The sequence below is a fragment of the Fringilla coelebs genome, assembly GCF_963513975.1.
Source record: "Fringilla coelebs genome assembly, chromosome: 1".
Lineage (NCBI taxonomy): Eukaryota > Metazoa > Chordata > Aves > Passeriformes > Fringillidae > Fringilla > Fringilla coelebs.
Window position 1 is genome coordinate 118,643,277 of NC_140028.1, and position 24,505 is coordinate 118,667,781.

Below are 24,505 nucleotides of genomic sequence, written 5' to 3' on the forward strand. Positions count from 1 at the left end.
TGGATTTTGGATTTTTCCCAGATCAAAATGTTGGAGTACTTGAGAACAAGGTTTCAGTTTGGAGCCAAAACTGATTATAATGCTTAGCAGAAAGCAAGTGGCAATTCACTTACCAAGCTGCCACATTTCAACATTTTGTTATAAGGAATTAAACTTGCAAATTTCAACATGACTGTGCAGTAGAAGAGAAAAACAAAATGATAAGGACTACCAACCACAGAAAATTTGTGTTCAAACTCCGATTCAGCTCACTTAGCCCAAGCCATCTGACGCTGTTACAAAATCATTGAATGTAACTCTTAAAAGAAATGAGTGCTGTCTTTTACTAAGTGATGAACCCTCCCGTCAAATACCAGGGAACAGAGACAAGACCCCAGCTGTTAAAAAGCTGGAGCTCAAGGCTCCAGGGGAGAAGAGAAAGGAGGGAGGGACCCAGGGAGTTCTGCCTGTGCCAGCCTTTCTTTGTCCATAGAGAAAACCCAGTTAATGACTATTAAATCACAATACATGCCAAGGTACTCCAAAAGATCTCATTTGATAGAGGAAAGAAGCCAGCATTGAACTGAGAACAAGTACAACAAGGAATGGACTGGAGAAATGAATAGGAAATTTAAAAAGATAGCACATTATTTGTTCCCAGAAGCGTAGCATAAGATGTTGGATACAGCAGGCATGTCCACCATTGTTCACATGATGTCTTTGTTGAGAATGCAATTTAAGTTTTTGTGTAGAATACAATATATAACCAGGACAGATAAATGAATTTCACATCACCCAACTGAATAGTCTGCAACTGGAAGTAATATGAAAATTAAGCTTGTACAGATTGCCTCCAAACACTTCAACAAATATTTACACATTTTAGAATGCATCTATTAAGTTCATGAAAAGAGACTGAAGGCCAGTAAAGTTAAAAAAGCCATTTAAAAATATTAAGAAGTCCATTTAAAAATACTAAGGAAACAGTACTTTTGGAACAATGGTAATACATCTGCTACATGTCAGTGCATACCAGTGACGGGGTAGAGTTGCTTGTGTTTTGCAGCAAGAAGGCAGCCAGTGCATGCAGTCCAAAGGATGATTTACAAGTGGGCTCTGTTATAACCATAAAAGGAGGAGAGGAAATCTAATGGCCAGAAATAGAACCACTGTAAATTAAGTAGGGGGAAAAAAATGCTACAGAAGCACACAATAAAGGAAACGGTAAGTAAAAAGATGGGCAAGTAAAAACAAGGCCAAGGAATGGATTATCAACATGACACACGGGGATATCATGCAAAAGTGTCCTGTAAGGATGGTGTCAGGCATGAACTGACTGCTGAGGTCAAGGAACCCCAAATTCCTGTCCTAGCACTGTGAAGGAAGGGAAGCTATTTCACTGTGCTGTCTTGCTCTGAAAATCAAAGGCAATGATGCTGCCCACCTACCCATCTCTTGGACACAGCAACAGAGAATCAATCAATGTCCTGACAGTACATCCAACACTGCATGTGAAATCCTGGCCCTGCTCAAGCCACTGGGATTTTTTAATGCTGACTTCAACAGCGCCAGGATTTTTATCTACAATTTGCTATCAAAAATGTTGGCTGTCATTATTTAAAATGATTTTGAAGTCTTTTTTCTTAGTTACTTCACAAATCATAATTACTTAGTCCATAGGTCAAGAAACAAATGGGGATGTGGAATCCCACTCCCTTCCTCCTGACTTGCCTATTGCTGCTGTGAGCAAAGAGTCAGGATTTGACCTGTGCTGACAGTTTTGCTTTCTGCGTTAATAGAGAAGCACCCGGTTCACCGTTACACAGCTAAGATGGATCTTAATGTTAGCACTAATAGAAGGTTTTCAGATGTAAAAAGTTGGCGTTTCTATGTTGCAATTTTTCCTAAAACAGCTATTCTTCAATATCTGCCCCAGAGAACTCATTAAAGATACATAATGGAGAGGGAATTAAAAGAGAAATACAAGATCAACAAAAAATATTTCCTGCTACCATTATCTTTTTTATTAGTCATTTCAAAATGCAAAAGAAGCTGTCAATATTAACATTATGAATCTAAAAACATTCAGAAAAACTGAAATTACAGACAAAAGGCAAAGCAGTTTCCTATGCTAAACAATGCTGCAAAATAACGCTGCTGGCACTGTAACTGGGAGATAACTTCATGCCAACATCATGGCTTCTCCATATGTCAGCTAAGAAGACAGAAGTTGTTAGTGAAAACTTCCAGAGTTCTTTACAGAAACTAGGGGGAGGGGAAAGGAAGGAAAAACCCTAACATGTACAATTTTTATTTTTTTTAAATAAATAAAACTTCTCTGGAATATCTTATATGGAATCACAGAAGTGTTTAGTTTGAAAAAGACCTCTAAGGTATAAGTCCAACCATTAACCCAGCACTGCCAAAGTGACCACTAAAATATACCCTGAAGTTCCACATCTACGCAGGTTTAAACACCTCCAAGGGTTGGTGACTCCACCACTCCCTTGGACAGCCTGTTCCAAGGCTTGGCAACTCTTTCACTGAATAAACTTTTCCTAACACAGAATTTAAACAGCCCCTGCTGCAACTTGAGGCCAAGTTTCCTCTTGTCCTAGTACTTGTTCCCTGGGAAAAGAGACTGATATCTTTCCTCCCTGAAAAGGATTGATCTCCCTGCTGTCTGATCACACTTTGATCCTAACATCGCCAATCGCTAAAATGTCAAGAGTGTCTCACCCAAAATTTGTAGACATCCTGGTTCATTACAAAAGTTCTCCTCAAAACTGAAAGTAATTCTTTCTACCAGTTTGAGCCTCAGTTTGAACCTGTGCTTGTCAGATATGCTACTCTTAACATTCACAGGCAGGAAAAACTTGCGCAGAGAATTACCTCAGCTTTGCAGCAGTCACTGCAATGGAGTGCAAATAAATTTTACAGTACAGTGAAGCCATCATCCCTTTGCATCCTTTTTAGCTTGGAAATTGAATGGTATTTTTATTGAATGTGGATCTTAAAATGGTCAAAGGCTAATATTTTATAAATCACTCTTCATGCTTCAAATATATTTGCAAAGAATTAGGAAAGAGCTTAGAAATGCACGTAAAAATAATAACCAGGAGCTTCAGTAAAAGTATTTATCATTCAACTAAGAAGTAAAAGAACAGCTTTGCTGTGGGGGAAGAAGGCATCAGCTCTCACATTAGCATAAGCCACTGAGTTCTCTTTTTATGTGTCCCTGTCATGATCAAATGGTTATGCAGTCCCTTCCCACCCTGACATCAGGTGCTATCTGCTGTATTTCAATTTTTACAAATTTATGTTCTGTTACTTCAAGATGCTGCAGCTAAAAGCATGTCTAGACAGAAAAATGTGGCAGATTCTACCTCTGCTGTTTAAGCCCAAGCATTTTCAAGTCTTAAAATAAAGCTGCTGTGTGATAGACTTTGATGATAATCACAGCTGCTCATGAAACATCTGGAGTGAGAGGTGCCAAGTCTGTGTCTTCAGTGTGAAGGTGACGCTGTCCTTTGGATTTGCACTGGGCTGATCTCGTGTGCAAACTCCATGTGTTTCCTGCAGTGTCCCCTTTTAGAGAAAGTCCATAACCCAGCACAGTGGATTGTTCGATTCATGACTAATTTTACACCAGCAGCAGCAATGACTTCACTGTTGGTGCTAAGCTCCCTCTGGGGTTCTTGCAGTTCCCTCCCATGCAAAATCCTCTGCAGCAGCAGATGCTTTCTAACTTCCACCACTGACCTGTTGACCTTGCTCTGTGCTGGAAGGCTGTGGCAGCACTTAACCCCCAAATTCTTCTTCTAGTGTATTTGAGGCAGTGAAGAGCCTTAATTCCCTGACTTATGTCTTCCATGAACAAAAGTTATCGGCATCATCAATCAAACAAGGTGGTAGTGTCTCACCCGGTCCAAAAATTGGCATTCTTGTGAAAATAAATGGATGTATTTAACAACAAATCACTTCTCAAACAGATATAACTGAAAGTTATTTTGAATCATGGATACTTCAATTTAGATCTGTCTAAAAATATAATTACTTATTATTGTTAAGTTTCGAGATGAAAGGTAAAAATTCCAACTTGAAATGACAGGAAGCTGAAGTTTCTCAGTGTTTTAATTAATCACAAAGTTTATTAATACTGATATTGTTTCATTCACAGACATCCTTCAAACTCTAACAAATACATTTTTCCCCTTTTTTAATGTATGTAACTAATCAGACTGAAAGAGATCACATCAAGTCACTCATATAGACACAGCAAATCAGCTTTCACATTTCCAGAAAGTTGAGTTTCAACTTAGTTCCAAAATGACAGTCCCTGTTTTTCCCACAGGCAACAAAACTTACTGTAATTCATTGCCAATTAGCATTTAATCTAAGAGAGCGAAAAATCTTAAAGACATGATGTTCCTGTAGGTTTCTGTGGCTGTGAGACTCAAAAGGCAGGGAGAAATCAAGCACCACTGACAGTGTTAGAGGGCAGAACCCCGTTGGGGATGTCATTCTGGAGTCAGACAGACAACCCCTGATGGGTTGCACATATTTCCTCAGTAAACTCACGTACAGCTTGAGACTAACAAAAGGATAGGGTGACTTTTGGCAAACCAGGCCAAAAAATACAGAGGGTACTTCAAGAAGTAGCTTAAAGATTTAGGAGGAGGTGGAAGAAATTCGGGAGAGAGGCAAGGAGGTGGATAGAGAGGAAAATAAGAGCAGATGTGAGGGGAAGGCAGATGGAGAAATGCCTGGAACATTGCAGCTGGAGTGTCACACAGCATCTAACTGGGATCCAGTGTCATGGTAGTGGGTAGCTCAGAGCACTTGGGATAAAGAGAGCTAAGATGCTCAACTATTCACAGAATTCTTTATTTTAGTCCCCATTCCCCAAGTTGTCCACTAGAAACTCCCCAGAAACTGCTGTTGGGACTAAACAGTTCCATTCCAAACCAAAGCCTAGGCATGTGTTATCCCAGACAATAAACAAACACTGCAAGAATAACTGGATGAAACACAATTGAATCAGCTACTGGAAACAAAATAATCACAGGCGTTATCTCCATGATCCAGAATATCACACAGCCCTTAGCTGACCACTGAGACATGCTGTCACTTCATTTTGATGGTGAAATCTACTCTACACAGCTGATCCATGTACTGTGTGGGGACCTGCTGATAGAAGTGATGTTCTGCAAAGCAGAAATGTGTAGCCATATGGAGCTCATTGCAAGATTGAGCCTCTGTTTACACTCCTGGTTGAATTTCTCACATATCCTCATTATCTGTTTTTGAGCGTTTGCAGGGATCTAATATTCTGAACCATGGAGCCAATTCCACTTTACTGTTCTCCAAAGGATTTTTACTCCACCAAAGATATTTTAGAGACATAAGTATAAGTGGCATTTAGTCCCCGTTGAAAAGATTTTAAAGTTTTTTTGTTTTTCCAACTATTTATCCCAGAGTTTAAATTAATATCTGTGTCATCTGTGAAATTCCCTACATAGCTGTTTGATTTCTAATGCTTTGTTTCTCAAGATTCAATGGGACCAAAGTGTTTCATGTGAATACAGATTTTATGTTCCTTATCTTACTATCATGTCACTTAGGACCATCATGCATCTGAAAACTTACACTTATCAAGTTACTGACAGGTTAAAAAAAAAGTTTGCAGAATGTGTTCAAGTTAGAGGAATCTGTTTCTTAAAATGACACAGTCTGATAATCTCTGCTCTTAAAGTAACCTGTCTCAGTTGTAAAATATTTAATATATGAAAGAAATTATTCATTCAGCATTTAAAAGCTGCAGTTGAAAAAAAAAATCTCATGGTAAAATATACCCCCAGTAAATGTTATTTATCCAAAGCTGCTCAAGAGACAGTTCGGGTTAAAAAAAGAAAGCAATGCTGCAACAAATAATAATTAACCAGTTTCTAGTAACAGCTTTATTGAATTGGAAAGACAAACTGTCAGCTGCACAGTAATTCACAATATTTTTATCACCCAGGTAGTATGAAATATTGAACCTGAAAATTGGCACTATTTCTCCAGGCAGAAAAGTTTTCTTGGCAGTAGCCCAGGTTAATACAATAGGTCATAGAAAATCATCGTTTCCAGTCTACTGTTTCAAAGGAACGGGGAAAAAATTATAGAAAAAAGACTGTATCCTTAGGAGAAAAGAAAACAAACAAAACCCAAGTCTTTTCATGCAGACAGCAAAGCAAGACTTTAAAATGTTCATGCATGAGTTCACTTTTCCCTACTTTTCTTATTTTTTTTAATCCTTTGGTGCTATATGACTATTGCCACCTCTGTTTAATAAGCACATTTCATTTAAATAGCTCTTGAGTTCCAGCTCACCCACCTAACAAAACACAGCACGTTTCAGAGATGGGGTAATATTCTAGGCACAAACGGTGTGATTTTATATTTTGCAAAGTAACATTACATCATATGGTTGATAATTACATTTTAATATTGATGCTGACAGTAGCCCATGAAAATGTGCACCCAGACTCTCAACTTTGGAATGTTATGGTTTATCATAACTTGGTAGTAGACACTCCTTAGCACCATTTTTGCTTTGTTTTTAAGAGAGAATATTGTTGGTTTGGGTTTTTTTCTTTCTCAGAGAGCTCCCAGTATGGTCAGCTGTGCTGAAATTCAAAAATATATCCAAAGATGCTCTATTAAAACCTAAAAATGGCTCAGATACTAAAGAATTAGCAAAATCTATGTACAATTGATACGGTTAATATTGTTTTTTACATGAAAGGAGTGATACAGGCACCAAAAAGTTTTACAGTTCTGAATGAGGGGAGGAAGGGTGTGGGGCAAGAAGAGGAACTGAAGAGAAAGACCTGGGCATTTTGGAAAGCCTCTGCAAGCAAAGCTGTTATGTGCCATATAAAGCATATGAAGAGACAGAAAAAAGCATATTTAAGGAGAGGAGACCATTGCTAAGCAAAGGCCATAATGAGATTTCTGCTTTTCACCCTCAGCCCTGCTTCTCAAGCGGTGCTGGCTGCCAGCTCACAGAAGGACAAGAGCAGTGCCAGCGCCAAGAACGCACGGCAGCAGGAAGAGCAGGGACCAGGAGCAAGCAGCAGGCTGGGACACCACCTCTCTCTGGCACCATCAGGAGGTTCAGCCTGCTCAAGCTGCCTCCTGGATCTTCCCACTGGGACCCCACTCCACACAACCTCTCCAGAGCTGGGGATTACTCTGAGCAAGGTGAAAAGGATTGCCATAATCAAGGTGAACATAGGGAGCAAGGGCTAAGATGGAGGGGGCTACACAGAGCATGGCAGGTGCATTCAGGAGGAACATACTCCCCAAGGAGATACCTCAGGAAAGGGAGAGGTGAGGACACACCATCCCATTCAAATGGAAACCTCTGTGGTGTTGTTTCTGCTGCTTTGGGAATAGACCTCCCCAGCCATTCACAGGAACACATTTCAGTGTCTGCTTTTCCTTAACTAACATAGCCCTTACAATCATATAAAAAAAGTATTAATAAACTACAAATAAGCAACCTGAAACCACACATCCTGTGCCTCTTTGTGTCATGGGGAAACTGAAAGGTGCTGTGGCCAGCCAAGAGGTGCTTCTCAGAGAGGAATATTTCCAGGCTGCTTGGTCTCTGCACATTACTCATGCAGCTGAACTATTCTCTTGCAAGGTCTAAAAATAAATTTGCTTTCAGATAAAGCTCAGTGTTGTAAATTTCAAACACACAGAGGAAGGTTCAGAAAGTCAGCATGGAAAAAATTATCATAAAGAGAGCTCACATTTGAAGTTTAAAGAAGAAAGTTTATAGAGCAAGCGCTTATTGCCTGGAACAGGTCAGATCAAGATTAATGGCTGGGTAATGTGACAGCTTCTGAGTGCATGTATATGTTTCTGTACTCTACTACTATATTTAAACAAACGGACTCATTCTAGTTTCAAGAAGAATGCCTGTTCACTGTTTCATCTTTGAAATTTTTTTTACCTTCTTTTAAAATATTTGCAAATCATTAATTCCTCTCAGTTCCGCTTCCCTTCGAGCTGCAGTGTCAGTGGTGTCTTATGGTGCAATCCATAAGATCTATGCTAATAAGACCTTTCTCATCAAAAACAATACCACAGCTGTCAGGACTTTACTAAACTTGTGTGGACCACATCAGTCCACACTTATTAAAGCTCTTCACAAACACTTACTGACCCCTCAGCTGGATTTTTGACAGTCAGATGTGACAAAGACATGCAATTTTAGGGGAGTGCTACAGATCCTTCCTGGAATACAGTTTTCCCACTTTGGTTCCAAAAAAAAGTATGTTTAATTGTACAAGCAGTCTTGCTAAACCATCTCCATCCAAATTCCAAACCACAGTAGGTCAAAACTGAGATCTCCCTTCTCAGACTCTGGGTACAAAGGCAGCTTGGCTGACCCTCAGGCAGCCACAGGTGCTAGAGCCAGCAGCATCACGTCTGAAGAGACAGTTCCTGCTGGTTTAGAGCCTGATAAAAACAAACAAAACCCAGCTTTGACTGCCTGGATTCTACACTTAGAATTATTCCCCTTGTCAAGAACAATTATCTGCTCCCTATCTATGATGAACAGACACACATACTTACACAGTCACACTCAGTTCTTACAGTCTGGACTTTTTTGATGGGTTTGTAACTGTAGGTAGTGTTGATACACATACCAGGAAATTTTGACAGGACTGATAAAACCTTCCAAATCTGATTTTTAAGTCACCCCGGAGGATATATTACATATTGCTAAAAGGAAACTAGCTAAAGGGGGAAGCTAAGAGAATTAAAGCTTCCCAGGTAATATGGTAAACAGGGATACCATGCTGGAGGCTGAGTGCAAACACATGCCACACAGCACAGAAAGATTTGGGAAAGTGGTAAAGCAAGCCAGTGCAGCTGAACAACGAGAGGCTGTAAGAAGCAAACAAAGCTGGCATCACGTCAAAATGAAGGAAGTAGGAAGACTCATGACCTATTGTTGGCTAAATTATTTTTAAAAAATCAACCCAAAACGAAAGCAAGCTTAAACCACAATTGAGTAAGTCAAAAGAGAGCTTGCGAAATGACTGTGAGAAGACACAAGAATTAACCACAGCCCCTTTTTCACATCTGAATGCAAAACCTGTCAGTCAGACCAACAGATGATCAAGGGATAAAAGCAGCACGTGGAGCAGAAAAGAAGTATTTTGAGCTCTGCATACAGAGAACCCAGAACCAAGAGAAGCTGACGTGTCAGAACATTTCTTTATGAGGTACTGGTCGTATCATCCATTTTACATGGAGATTTCCGTGGAAAAGGCTACAGGATGAATGTATGAACAATAACAATTTGCACAGATCAGAAGATAAAGCATTCTTAAGGAACTCATGGATGAAACAGCACTCTGAGTAACTGCCTCTTTTAAAACTGCCTCAGAATCCAAGGGCTGCAAAATGGCTTACACCATGACCATCTTACAAAGGGCCCCAAGACAAATCCCCAAAAAACCCAGGTGGTCTCAAATTGATAGAAACTATTGAAAAGAACAGTACTGGCAAACACACGGTAAGATGTTATATTAGGCAAGTCAACACAACTCTCATAAAAGCATGAAAATACCACAAATGAAAAAGGAAAGCAAATAGTAAGGAACCAAGAACACATCCTGACTTCAGTGGAATAAATATAAAATGCATTTATCGCATGATGACTGTTTTCATTTCTGGTCCATTTTTATAGGATTAACTGAGGACAGGAAAAGAGTAATAAATGTAGATGACCAGACAGGTAGGCTACTCCAAACAAGGATTGCTTGAGTCCCCTCTCACTCTTCAGGCTAGAAAAGAGTTGATGGTGGCATAATGATAAAGAGCCTTATGCTGCTTCAGATTTCACACATGTATAAGAAAATCAATTTTTACTGTTTAGTGAAATAAAAGCAGTACAGTGTATGAAATAAAATTAGCCATATGAGTTCAAAAGCATCAGAAAGGCATCCTTTTTCACAACACATTCAGTGCCTGGAGCTCTTCCTCACAGGATGTTCAAAGTTTACATGGGTCTACATAACAACTGACCAAATTCATGGCATCAAATACAAGAATAAAAAAATATATGTTAAACTTCGTAGCCCAGCTTTTTGTCTCAGGAAGTTCCCAAGACACAGATTTCTGGGTGCCAGTGGAATATCCTGCAGGAGTTTACTCCATGCATTTTTCCTATCCTTATGCAGCACTGGCTGGTGGCTCAGGTGGAAGGAGGACACGGAGCTGCAGCTGAGCCTGTGGCCACTGCTGCAGCTCTTCCTACACAAACAAGCTCCAGTGGCTGTTCTGTCTCCTGTGCTACAGCCAGCTGCCCAGCACAGCCTAATATCCTGCAAAGGGACCCAGAACAGGGAAAACAGAATGGAGACAGTCATCTCACAGGAATTTTGTTTGTCCCTCTTCATACCTTTTTTGGCTCACCTGCCTTCTCATACATTTATTCTACTATTTCCAAAGGTAGGGAGAGCAAGGGCCAGCATGAGCAAGACATTTTGACAAAGTTCTGCAGAGGGTTAGAGACAGTCTCCTCATACAGGTACCAGTGCAAGGCTGATTTTTATATTCCTCTTACTAAGCCTGTCCAAAGGAAATATACCCCTGACGATATAAACCCCACAGTAGCACCTCAGATTCAGACATTTAGTAGCGGATCTGGTTTGATTCCCTTTTCACTGCCAGGAACTGAACACTGCTCTGACAGGTCAACTGCTAGAACTTCTCATAGAACACTTACAGGCAGACTCTCTGATGGAAGGACCCAGCTCATTGTCCCCAAGGTCTGGTCCCTTAGGATTGCAGATTGTAAACACTGGTGTGTTTACTAGACAGAAGGGTGAAGATCTGGCTGTTTTTGGAGGAGCCACGGGATGAAGACAGGCTGGTGTAAAATTTGGTTTGGTTTCAAGTAATAACCTTACTACAAAGCTCTTTTTTCCCCAGCATTTCAGAAATTTGGTACAGGCCTGGAGATGAGTTTCTCATTCTTTCCCAGATTTCCCTCAAATGAGAGCTGGCATCTCCCATTACATGGACTGCAGGCTCCAATAAATCACAGGATACAGTAAACTGAGCTGACTACTAAGTCTTACCCATAAGATCATATTTCTTTAAGTTTGTCCCAACCTGGCAGGTAATCAGAAAGAAAATGGCCTTGCTCTTGAGCGTATGGGAGCTCTAGATATACAAACAGTCCTGAAGTCATTCCTGCTCGACATCGCACAAACAGACTCAGTATCTGCAAGCAAGATAAACACATTCATGGTGGGAAAAAAATCTGTTAAACTAAAATATGCAAATGCTTTCAGGCTTGCATGTCGTTGATATTTTGGAAAGGTTTTGTGCGCCCACGATGTTTCTCCTTTCAAGGATGGTAGAGGACATGTCCAAATCGTTACCTCAGCAGCTGCTATTCCAAATGGTGCTCCACAGCCCCAGAAATGAACAGCACCAACTTCCTTAAGTACGTAGCAGTGAATAAATCTGTTCTGAAATGTTTACTCTGGAACAGTCTGATCATCAAGGATGTGGAAAGTCAGCATCAGACTAAGGAACTGTTAGAACATAAATCCAGGATAACACTGTTCATGTGATTGACATCTCTTGCAGTTACTTAACTGGTTTAAGCATAAGTCTACCTAACCCCAACCCTAAGCATAGAAAAGCTTTACATCTGGGGGAAGACAGTACATGTGAGAAAGGAGAAATAAACAAAAAGCAATCTATCTAAACTTTACTGACACAAAACATGTCGTAAAGTGATTTAATAAAGAGAACCAAAAATGTGTAAGACAAATTAGGACACACTATTACACAAAACCAAAATAAGGTAAACAATATGAATGGGGGGAAAAATACATCCTTTATATGAGGTCTGAGGAGGGACTGCAATTCATTTGCCGATGAACAAAGAATGTTTCCTGATTAATCTTCTATTTTTTTTCTATTTAGACTTTCATTTTATTCATGATAGTAGCTGAGTAGTTCCATTTTTCTGCTTAATCTCTTCCCAGTCGTGAAACAGGTGCTGTGAAGATTAGTTAAGTATTTACAGGGTGATGAAAAAAAGAGTTTTTAAAGAAATCCTGCTGTTACCAGGCTTTTAATTATATATTATAGTATTTCCGGCACTTTTGAAGTTAATATACTTCTTACAAACCCTAGACAGTGATGGAGTTTTCTTTTATAAAACACATCCCTTTCAGACAAATTTATGTACACTTAGGTTTTCTAGATGCTTTGGACACTTTCAATCAATACACTCCTGCCAGGAGTCAGTGTGCCATTTTCTAAAGCTGCTTAAGAGGTGGAGCTGAAAGCCTTTTCCTGTAAAGTGAAAGTAAATTACACTACTCAATTACACTTCCAATCATTTTATATTGAGTTTTTTCTTACTTAATTTTTGAAAAGTCTATTTTCATAAGCTTATTATGCATATTGATAAGTCAAATAAGTTATTTTTTAAAAAATCAACCTGACCCAGACTCTCCCTCATTTTCATCACTTAGGCTACAGTGCTTGCCAATAACTGTGAATAATATAAATTTTAAATTACACTTTTCAGTGAATGTATTTATTACTGTCACATCTGAGCAAGAGGAAGCAATTGTAACACCAAGTGATGACACACAGTCATCAAACCAAAAGAGATCAAAGGATCTAAAACAAACACAAGACAGAAAAGGTTTTCCACAAGCCAAAGTTCTCTGCAGTGACTCTTTAGAGAAAATGTGCCTCCTTCTCCTCGGTTAACAGAATTAAAGGAGAAATGGCATGCGGGGCGTGGGGAGCAAATTTCTGCTACTTTTCTAAACATTCTCATTCCTTTTAGTTTCTTAAACATACACACACATTTTGATACATGTCATTAGCAAAAGTGTGCCAGTTCTTCACCATTTCAACTGTAGTTTACACACACTACCCTCATGCTCCTAGCATTTTTCAAATTACAAGATTTTTGTTCTCCCAACAGGCATTTATTCTATATTTATAGTTACCAACTTCTCTGTGGCTTTTTCACCTGATTTCTATATAAGTGTATTGTCAGCATAAATGATACAGTAGTAATTATAATATCCTGTTCAACAACATTCAGCAAAGTAGACTTCCAGCTCTGCCTGCACCTCTCACATGCCTATGAACACTTCTACCTAATAATGACCTGTTTTGTTTAGCAAGCTCTTACTCTGAAATTAATCATCTTTATCTTAGTTTCATCCTTTTATAGTTAAACCATCATGTGACCATCTCCTGGGCTAAACAACACAAAACTAAATAAAAGGAGAAAAAAAAACCCTTGAAAATGGTAGGTTCAGTTTTAAATTTCTGATGCCATAAATGCATTCTGTCTCTGAAAAAATTGAGCAGTGAGCTTCCAAGAATGCATCCAGCAGAAAGGAAAATGAAAGATGAGAAGCTTAGTGTTATTCAACAAATGAGTATAATTAATCCTGTATTTCTACACCTTTTAAGTCAATGATCTACATTACTATAACATAACTGAACAATGTTCAGGAATAGCTGTTCCAGAATATTTCATAACTATCCAATAATATTCAAACTATTTCAAACTATTCCATAATATTTCCATGTCTGTAAATATTTTTTTCAGTACAGCTCTTACAATCTTTTTTGAAAATAGCTTTCATGTGCAAACAAGCCCATATATAACCTGTACACATTTGCCATATTTTGTAGTGCTAGAGGAAATCACACACTATGTGTTGATTTCTTAAGTTGCCAGTGCTTAAAGATTTACTGTTACATTAATCATTAAAAATAATACACTTAACTCTGGTTTTGTACTTATACTTCATTTCTTCAGATTTATTTTTAAAATCAATGGTATAAGGCAATGTAATGGATTTGGGAGGAGAGTTTCATGGGTTTTCTTTCTTGGAGCTTATTGAAGGAACTAATCCATCAATTCTGAAAGGAAATAAAACAACTGTTTAGCAGTGTGCAAAAATGCTAGCCAGCCATGCTACCCAACAGCATGCCCAGAAAACCTCATGTATTCACAGTACTTCTTCAAATTACAGGAGAAATCACTCAAACTGCTATAGGGAAAACCACCACAGTGGTCACTCCAGGCACTGCGTGGATGGAAATGCAGCTCTTGGAGAGTTCCATAAAACCCTGAAACTTTGTACCATAGAAATGCTATTGTATCACATGTATACCCAAATTGCTACCACAGCACAGGATAATTCTTCACTTTGACAGACATCTGTTGTTTCAGTTGGAGGAAAAGGGGCTGCAGCCTAAGCTTTTGTGGCCAGGGATTGATGCTATGCTTTAGAGCTCATCTGTTCATGGGCACACTCAGAAACACCAGGTAAGGCCTGAACCCAGCATTCAACACTTTGTACCAGGCTTTCTCTCTCCCATGCTTAGTGTACTCATCCACTACCAAAATGACCAGCAATTCTACATAAAAAAACCATACATTCCCACCCTGGTAAATAACATGGGCTGATACAGCAACCTGTATTGTAAAGAGAGTTCAGGATCCTTATTCTTCTTTCTGTACAACCAAACTAAAAACGTTTTTTTTTTTTTTGTCTATGTAACTTTGTGAATACTCACCAGTATAGCATCTCTTACCTCCATCCTTCAGCTAACTTTATTTCTCAATGGCTTACTGATTTAATGTTGGTTTTAGTGTCATAATGGAACAGGAGAAAAAAGCACACCTGTCAATTGCTATTTCCATGACTTAATATATCTTCCAGCCTTAAATTTCATCCATGACAGTCAGCTCTATTTCATTACTTATAGTTATCTCTAAACTTGAGCAAAATTTTCAACATACACCAATACACTAGAGATGAAGGAGCATGAGGAATCTTAGAATTGAAATTAGTCGATCCATTTTTTGTTAAGACATCAAAGGGTTCAATATTCTTTCGGTAAATACATTTGTCAACATGAAACAGTCTAACCACATGCCTCAGGTTGCAAAATAAAACAAATAGAGAGCTATCACATCATGACGCTAAAAGCCGTCCATCATCTTGGTTTGCCTGGCAGAAGGTCAAGAGTTATGGAGAGTATGCTCCCTCAAGAAGCAGGTATTTATAGAAATTACATATAATTTAAGTCTTGTACATAATCTTTGGAAATTCATCACCAATGAACAGACATGTTTTATATATATATATATATATATATATATATATATATATAATCAATTTAATATTAAATAAGTTATGTACTTGGATGAGGGGAGTTTTACCACATAGCTTATAATAATTTGTCCCATCCTAACAGCAGATGTTACTTTAATGGAAACTGCATGAAAATACTCAGAAAAGCAGCTACCCCATCTAGTAGCTGCTGATTTACTAACTCAATCAAGTGGGAACAGAAGGGCCAAAGCAGCTTGAAGGGTCAAGACTTAACACCTTGTCTTCATAAAGGGTTTTTCATCAACAAACCAAGTCTTCTACAAATAATTTATTTAGCTTTATTACACTTCTGTGAATCACAAAAATTTGATTGCAACATTCAGTTGTTTTGTAAAGCCCTAAATCTTGGAGCTTTGAGGAACCGTATTTGAAAAATTCTGTTCTAGCTCTTGAAAGTTCATTAATTGCTAGCCTTAATATTGGAATCAGTAAGAATGAAATGTGATCCAGCTGTAGCTGGATCATAAATCCAGCTGGTTCATGTATTCACAAGGCAAAGGAGAAGAGGGAAAAAGCCTTTCAATCAAAAGAAGAAAGAGACAAATTTATATACTTTTCAATACAGCACATCATTAGTAAGATTTTCCTATCAGGTCTCTCGTAACACAGGTGCAGCTTTTGGTTTTGTTTTTAACCTGCAAACCATAACATCAGCATTCCATATTTTAAACTTGCCCCCAATTTTTCCTCTCTTTTAGGAGCCCTTTGCTGTAGAACTCAGGACCTAGAAGAAAGGTGTGCTGACTCAGCAGCAGTAGCTCTACCAGCCCGACGGATAAGAACGGCGACGTCAGGTCAGATCAGTAGATTATCTCCCACAGTGACTATCAGCAGATACATAAGGAACTGTTAAAGAATACAGCAGCTTTATAGCGTACATATTTCACCAGCTTCCCAGCTCACATACAGCTCAAGGACTTCAGGCAGGGCTGCTCTCATTGTGCTTAACAGCAGCAGATGGATCTTTCTCCTGCAAAGGTATCTAAATGTGCTAACAGCCCAGGTCAGCCACCAGCACCTCTATTTTTCCATGCCAAAGAGGTTCACAGTTATGTGTTTGTTCTAGGCAGCGCCTAACCCTCAACACCAGGAGAGGATCTGGTTTGCTATTAGGTTACACATGCTTACACACACTGTAACTGCTTAAAAATGGGACACACAAGGGCTGGCACTGTCTGTGCAGCCACAGCACTGTGGAATGTGACAAAATATCACAGGTGCTACATGCACAGAAAGGTAGGGTTCAGCCGCACAAAAAGTGCCACTCAACTGGCTTTAACAGCAACCATGTCAACGCCTTGGAGAAGCTGAAAATTGAGAATTTTATGTGTCTTTCACAAAATTGAGAGTCTGGTTCTCTCATGATCCCCCTATCCTTTCCTCTTTCCTTTGGGGCAATCTGATTTAATTTATTGGGGAATTCAGGTGGAATCAGAGCAGCTTCAGACAGCAGAAAAATATGACAGCAAATATCCATAACTTTTGATGGCAAACTTAATGCTGAAAGAGCTCTTAGGCTTCTTTTGCTTTTGACCACAGCACACATCCTCTGGCACATAGCACACTGCTGGGGAACTTCTGCCTGCCTTTGCAATTGCTGTGCCCCAAATACCTTTACATGATGTGTACTTGTCATTTTTCTTCCTTGCCAGACATGAAGCCAAACATTGAACCATTTGATCTGTCAAGATAAGACAAATTTTTAGCAATTAAACATCTGCTCAACAACTGAGCCGCATTTACACACTGAGATCTCCATCTCTCCTAACATCCATTTTTGTTCTGTGATGAAATAAAAAGTATAACACCACAAACACACCACTTCATCTAAAAGCTACAAGTGATGTTTAAGCAGCCAACAAGAAGAAGAGAAGGAAGGAGAAGCATAGCTACATGACAAGCTAGTGAGAAGAAACTGAGAAATGTGACGTGACACACAGGTCACAGCAGGTGATATGTGATTTAGTGATGATAAGACAGTCCCCACCTGGTACTTTCTACACTGTCAGTAATAGTACCACACTGAAAACACTTTGTCTCCGTGGAATTGGACTGCCTGATAAAGATATCATCAGAACAGATATCATATTTACTGAACTGATTCTTTTGTGATGACCTTGATCAATAATACCAGAAGCAAGGCATGTGATACTTGTGTATTCTTCTGAATTTTAAAAACCCTTTAACCTCTCCTTACCTTACTAAGTACATCAGCTTGCACTGTCAAGTTTCATTGGCAAACTTTGAAGTGTGTTAATGTTATGAGAGCACTATTGCAACATCAGTTCCCTTCTGCAGGGATACGCTCACCCTCCAGCCCTAGGATTTAGACTATTGCTGAGTAAAACAGGGTGATGAAGCAATTATTGCTGAATTCTGCATGATTCATAGTTGGTAATAACCACCTCCAAATGCAACATTCAAATTTACATTCTCATAATCAAAGGTCAGAAAAAGACAGCAAGAATGGGTCATTATTCATAGCAGTTAAAACTATACATTTACACTAGATACTGTATCATTCTTAGGCAAACTGTGATACACCTGTAAAAAATGTGATATTTATAGAATTTCAGATTTATAGCTTCTTGTATAAATCCTGCTACATTTCCCTGCAACAAAAGCTTTTTCATGCAATATAAATGTGCCATTCCCTAACACAGAGTTCTCCAAATATTTAATCTCCTCAGTATCTCTTCCTTTGGGAGAAGAGAAGAACGAGTGACAACAGACTGGGTCCCCAGCATGGGAACAGCTTCTGCCAGCATTCAATGCTGTCAGCGAGGCCAGTCCAGCCAGTGCTGCCCTTTAGCCAAAGGTATGTATATCAACAAATCAACTTTGAAAAAAGGTTTAATATTTTTGTCTAAAACCCAAGGTTTAGGACTTACCTATGTACCACAGTAGCCCAACCATTATGATTTCAGACATGTAAAACATTAGGGACACAGGGATGTGAGAGACCTCATTATAACATTCACCAATGTAAAAATATTCCTGCCCACAGTCACTCAGCATTTGGCATATGTAAGCTTCCTTGGAACCATCAGACAGGAGGCAAGAACTCCAATGGAACGGATGTCCAAAAAGGTCATCAGCATGACAGCATGAAAGACTGCTCACCTGATCCTCCACATATGTCTGTGAGACAGGCAGATCCCTAAGAAGAACAAGACTTTTGCTTTACAGAGCATGAGTGCTTATAAGCTAAATTGTGAAGCAGACAAGCATTGTACCAGTTTCCAGGCTATTTTATTCTCAATAACCACAGCCTACATGGTTGGTAACTAACTGTTGAATCAATCACTACATCAGAATAGAGTACTATGCATTTTTTCCCTTTTGAATTTTTATTATTTTTAATAAGAATGGTGAGTTCTTTGTAATCATCAGATACAAAAGACTTCAGCTTTAATTTAGAGCAAGAACACCCTGGCCAGCAGAAGCTTGGCATGAGGAACAGAAATTAAAAAAAAACATTATTGCCCTTTTAAAAATCAAAAGCAGCACCTTATCAGCATAATGACAGCATGATTTCAATAGCTTTCATGTGCCACTTTCACAACACTATTTCTATTAAATCATTAAGAATAAACATCTATTTTCATTGACTAATCTTTTTCCCAATTAGAATCTCTCTGAATCTCTGTACAATAGTAATTTCATTTCTTCCCACTTGCTTGCATCTTAATTAAAATCGGTCCATGTTGACTTTCATTTTTATAATATATCTCTCTATTTCACATCATAGCACCTTCATGACCCCCAGAGAGTCATGAGCCTTTAATATTTTATTTTGACCTTGTTAAGTCACTAGAACCATCAAAGATTTTTCTTCCCTTGATAAGCATATTTTAATCCTTCTCAAAAAGTAGAGGGTGTGTAAAAACCCACAGTTGAGAACTATGCTTTCTTTAAACAACTCATGCTCATTTATTTTAGAAAACCTAACAATTTGCTGCCTTTCAATTTATTGCAAGTATTAGTTTATGAACCATAAAATTAATTATTAATTAATAAGGATCAGCTCTTAAATGATACTTAAAGGCCTTTTCCTCTGGGCTTGGGGACAGAAAAATGTTTTATTTTCAATTAAAAAAAATACTATCAATAATCAGTGACTTTACTTTGTAACAGTCTTCTATACGGTATTTGAGTTTGCAAAAAGAGAGGACTGGGGGTAGAAGCAGCTACCTCTCATTAGAGCAGTGGACCCAGCTGAAAAGTAAAAATGCATGACAAAACACAAAGCCCTTCTCGGCCTGTAGCAGAAAGCTTGCCTATGTGTTTTAAGTCCATCACCTGCTCTACTGACAGGTACTACTCAAAATGCTTACAGCACAAGAAGAAGGACCAATTCAGAAGAGAAGCAGAAAGGTGCTGAGCTATCCCTTCAGCCTAACACCTGCAAAGTTGTCTTTGGAGCTCAAAGAAGAAACAAAATACTGGGTAGGCTGGCACATGCATTTACATATTTGCCTTGGGTTCTCACCTGAATTCCTGCAGTGTTGCCACTCTCACAGCACAGGCTCAGGCTCATGCAAAGGTTTTGGCACAGTCTGAGTCCTGCTGTCGGAGGCAGCCTGGTTACACATTATCATTTATCAGGCTTGTATTTGCATTTACCTTCGGTGTGGACCCTTCCCTGACAGACAGCCCAAGCCATCTAACCTATCCACCTGCCACAGGGAGGGTATCTGGCACAAGACTTCTCAAGCAGAATGGCAGCTTTAAAAGCCAGCTGGCATTTATGGCCACATGGTACTAACTTTGGATGGCACAACTGCACGAAGAAGTACAGTGCCTAGAAATACCACTGCACTGAGCCTAGGTGGGAAACATACTGCATTTCTTGCTTCTTTGAGAAGCAAAGCAGGCACAGCCACAAAGGTCTCTTCACTCAGGCTTCTATTTACATTCCAGAAAGTCGAGTCTCAAGTTCATCAGTTCTGTATAATCAGTATTTGGCTACTGGGTGGAGGAAACTGGAGGCAGCTAGCTACAGAGTGGGAAAGGTGGATTGTTTGCCAGGAAAAAGCCGAGCAGTTTCAGTAAGAGCAAAGAAGTTTTTAAAAAGAAAGGTTATAATGAGTGAGAATAAGGGTCAAGACTAAGATGGGCACTGGCAAGGGAATGTCTATTTTAAGGAGACTGCAGAATGAAGGAAAGCATAAAAACATGCACAGTTTTCTTTAGAGGATAGGAGAAAGAGAAAAGATGCTGCTTGCAGTTAAATCAGCGCTTCATCTTGGGAGAAGAGCAAAATTTAGGGGTTTGCAGTGAATACGGCTAATAGATCACCTGGGTATGTGTTAAAGAAGAGATTACAGGAAAGTAAAGTAGAATTCCCAGTGGAAGTAATTATAATATCAGCTTTTTATACCATGTGCAGATTTATCTAAGGTCCAAAAAAGAACACTTAATGCAATTGCTTACCATGCCCCCTTCTTCCCCCAGAATATTACCCTTCTTTATCCCCCAGCCACTTCAAACACAACGGCTGGTAGTCAGGGCAGCTTAAGTTCTGTTACCAAAAGCAGAGAGCTTGAAGAAATGATATATGAAGAAATACAATACAAATACCCATGGCTCTCCTGTAGATTTTGTTACCAGCGAGTGCCAGCTTACTGAAAAAAGTCCTTCATAGGCTTCTGTCAGATGGGGCCTGTAACAAGAACCTAATATTATCGAACCTATAATTAGCAGCCTCACAGTGGCTCTTGAGATGAGCACACAGACCACAGACACAAGCTCTGAAGGAGGGATTGGTCCTCCAGCTGTGAAATCCAAGGAGCAGCAGCCTCCTAAGTAAGAATATTTGCTTTACCATCAGTGGACAGTTGAAGCCGTAGCCCTCCACGCATGTTAGCTCCCCATCTGTACAGCAGCTACAGCTCACCACCCTGCCATGGCACTGGGCAGGTAGTGCTTATAAAAAACCACTCCAGAACATAACCAGATTCTCACCTTTAATGCAACACAAGATCAAGTGAACACTGTAAATCCCACTTGTACATTGACAGAAATATAAGTGGGCAAGCAGAATATCTACACCATAAAATTCTTGGGCAGCTTCCTCCCAATAAATATATTTGAACTGTTTAGCTTTCTCATTGACATGAATTGGCAGGAATTGAAGCAGAAATGCTACATCACAAATGGTCACTTGTAGTAACACATTCTCAAGCTTTGGCAGCATTAATAAGTAGTGGTAGAGCTGGGTTCTGCAGCATGGTGTTCTGCTATCAACCTCAAAAATAACTTCCTTTTTGTATTATTTGTATTTTGTGGAATAGAAATAATTACACTATTTGGAAATCTTCATATTGGCATGTTAAGCATACATATGAATTCCACCAAACTAAGGTATGTTGAGCATACATACAAATTCTACCAAATTAAGGCAAGACTGTTTGTTTGGACCATGTAAACAAAATGCTGTAAGACTTGCTGAGTTCTGAGAACTTAAACCACAGACAGCCAGAATGCAGCTGCATGTAGTCAGATATGGTGTGTCTGCTAATATTGGCAACTTTATCATGCTGCAGCAAATTTAACTGCTGGTTAGTATATGCACAGAAGAAATATAGATTGAATAAACTAGAACAAAACCAAAAACCATTCCAAGGCCATAAGTTATGAAAGTCAAGGTCACTCAGTTGCTTTTTAAAATAAATACTTGACAGTATTTATTAGTTGTACTACTGTGGCACCTAAGAGCCTCAGGCATAGGCCAAGGCTCAGCTGTGTTCATGCTTGCAAAAACACAAAATAAAAGACAAACCACAAACCCTTGTAGGCCATAGCTAAGGGCTTCATACAAAGCAGGGTACTGTCATGTGTCAACTCCTGATGTGCATCTTTTAATGAAGTACAGCTAAAGCCTAGATCTCAGTTCTTTGGCTGGATGTTATTTTTGGCGCTAGATTTACCTGATGAGCAGGAGGCCACCTGGAGTTGGATGACATCGACTGCTCACACCAAGGATGTACCTGAACTCCCACTCTTCCCTGCATTTCAGGCATGTAACCAACTCTGCAGGGGATGCACATCTCTCAATTCACAAGAAGGATCCTGACACCCAGATTTAGTAAAGCCAGAAGGGATTCAGAGGGATGCATTCAGTATTCTTCTACAGGCACAGGGGCAGTATGCAAGAAAGACCATGAGATTCATGGAGCAAGGGAGCTACACACTTTCTCCAAGCTGGGGACATGCTTTGGCAGCTTAATGGTTAAAGCACCAAGGAAGAGACTCACAGGTTCCAGTCTGGGCTTTTAAAGTTGCTTCTGGTTTTATCACATAACTTAGATGCAAAAATATACAAATGACGCATAAAATAAAACCACATTGCCCAGATGAGTACCTTCACTAATAAGCCATAAAGTTGGCTGGATTCTTGCTTATTTTCATTTTGGTCTTGCAACTCTTGCATTGCGAATGTGAACACAAGGCAGAATTTCTCATGCCTACTTCATCCAGGTGCTTTTGAGTCAAGGCAATAAGGGCTTGCAATGCTTGTGTTTTTTTGTTAAAACTGTTAAAGAAATGTTTTTAGGACCTAGTTCCTTCTTCATATCTGTTTGTAAGTGTTGAACACTGGAATAGTGGCATAGAACATGTTGTGTAAGTTACATACATTGTCTTTAAAAAAAACGTAGTTGCTCATTGGCCTTTACATTTATTTATATTTTGCTAGAGTTGTATTGATAGTCAGAGGAGCTTGTCTGCTGTTCACAGCACATATTGCTATGTTTAAGAAATGCTCTTAAAAATCTCAGTCTGGCACCTCAAATAAAACACTGAGTCACAAGTCCCTTGAACCCCTAAGTTGTTCATGCTTCTATTTACTCGTTCAGCCCACTGAAATGCCAGGATGTTACTCTCAGCCAATTTCTCATAACTTAAATATTACAGTAACTGCTCGTGAGCTAAGCAGCAGGCAGTGGTACTCTTGTATCACTGCTTTCAATTTTAGGCTGCCTGGGTTAAAAACGCACCGTAACTTTTCTGCCCTCCTGCGGGTCTGCAGCGCAGCCAGCCCCCCACCGTGAGCGGGGCAGAGCGCCGCACCGCACCGCCTCCCACCCAGCATCGCCAAAGCCCAGAGCAGGCACAAGCGCCTCACACCCGCGGCAGAAACCCTGAGGCAGTCCGACACCCGGAGCATTTTTAATCTGGATCGGGAATTTAATTATACCCAGTCCTGCAGAAGTACTGAAAACGCGAGGTATGCCACAACACCCACCAAGTGGCACGCCTGGCAACCCCCGCCCGCCCCAGAGCACCACGAAGCGCCGGATCGCGATACGGGGCCAGTCCTGTACCGCGGGGACCACGGCAGAGGATGCGCGCTGGTCTTTGAATGCCCTCCTCACCCCAAGCCCCGCGGCTCCCGGGAGCCCTCGGTACCGCGCCGGCCGCGGAGGCGCGGGGGCCGCGGGCGCGCCCCTTCCCGAGCCAGGAGGGATGCTGCTCCCCCAAGGAGGGAGCCGGGCGCAGGGCTGCCCTCTCCCTCACCCCGCACAAAGGCACGGCAGGGAGGCGGGGAGCCGAACCGGGCCCCGCTGCTCTTCCCCCGTCCCGGCTTCCCCCTCCGGCGCCGCCTGAGGGACAGCCGACCCCGGGCAGGGGCATCGCCGCCCCGGGGGAGAGCCCGGCGGGGCTCGGGGAGCGCCTGCGGCGCGGTCGGGGCGAGCGGGACGGCGAGGCTCTCTGCAGACAGGTAGCTCCCTGCTAAAATGGAGGGAGGGGAGAAATGCGGCGCTCGCTGGAGAAACTTACCGGAGGAAACCGACGAGCCGGACAAACTGGAGTTACTGGATGCGGCCATGGTCCCTCCTCCTCGCCCCTTAGCTGCGAGCCCCGCGTCGGCCCCCGCTGCTGTCCGGCCGCCGCTGCCGCCAGCCCATCGCAAAGTGCCGGAGCCGCGCCACGCCGAGCCGCCGCCGCAGCCCGCGCTCGGCTCCCCGCGCCGCCGGGGAGCAGGAGGCGGCGGCGACCCGCCGAGGCGCTGCCGGCCGCTCTCCGGGGCTGGGCGAAGCCGCTCGGCAGGTCAGGCAAAAGGCCCCGCGGCGCTTCCAGCGCCTCTCTCCGCCCTGGGGAGCAGGGCTTACCTTGTGACGGGGACGCTAGAGCCGCCCTGCCAGCGCCTTCCCTCGCCTCCTCCCTTCCCTTCCCGTCCCTTCCCTTCCCCGCCTCCTCGCGGGCAGCGCTGACAGCCCGCCGGGGGGACCCGCCGCAGCTCCCCTCACGCACACAAAGGAAGCGGCGGC

General features: G+C 40.9%; 1 protein-coding gene across 1 annotated transcript in view; it reads right to left on the reverse strand.

Annotated features, from left to right (window-relative positions):
* CHN2 (chimerin 2) overlaps positions 1–24,101 on the reverse strand; it is a 158,175-nt gene extending 134,074 nt beyond the window's left edge. Inside the window, exon 1 of the mRNA XM_084204400.1 lies at positions 24,015–24,101. Within this exon, the coding sequence (XP_084060526.1) occupies positions 24,015–24,063 (49 nt within the window). The 5' untranslated portion in view covers positions 24,064–24,101. The remainder of the gene's footprint in view (positions 1–24,014) is intronic.
* Positions 24,102–24,505: the final 404 nt, after the last annotated feature.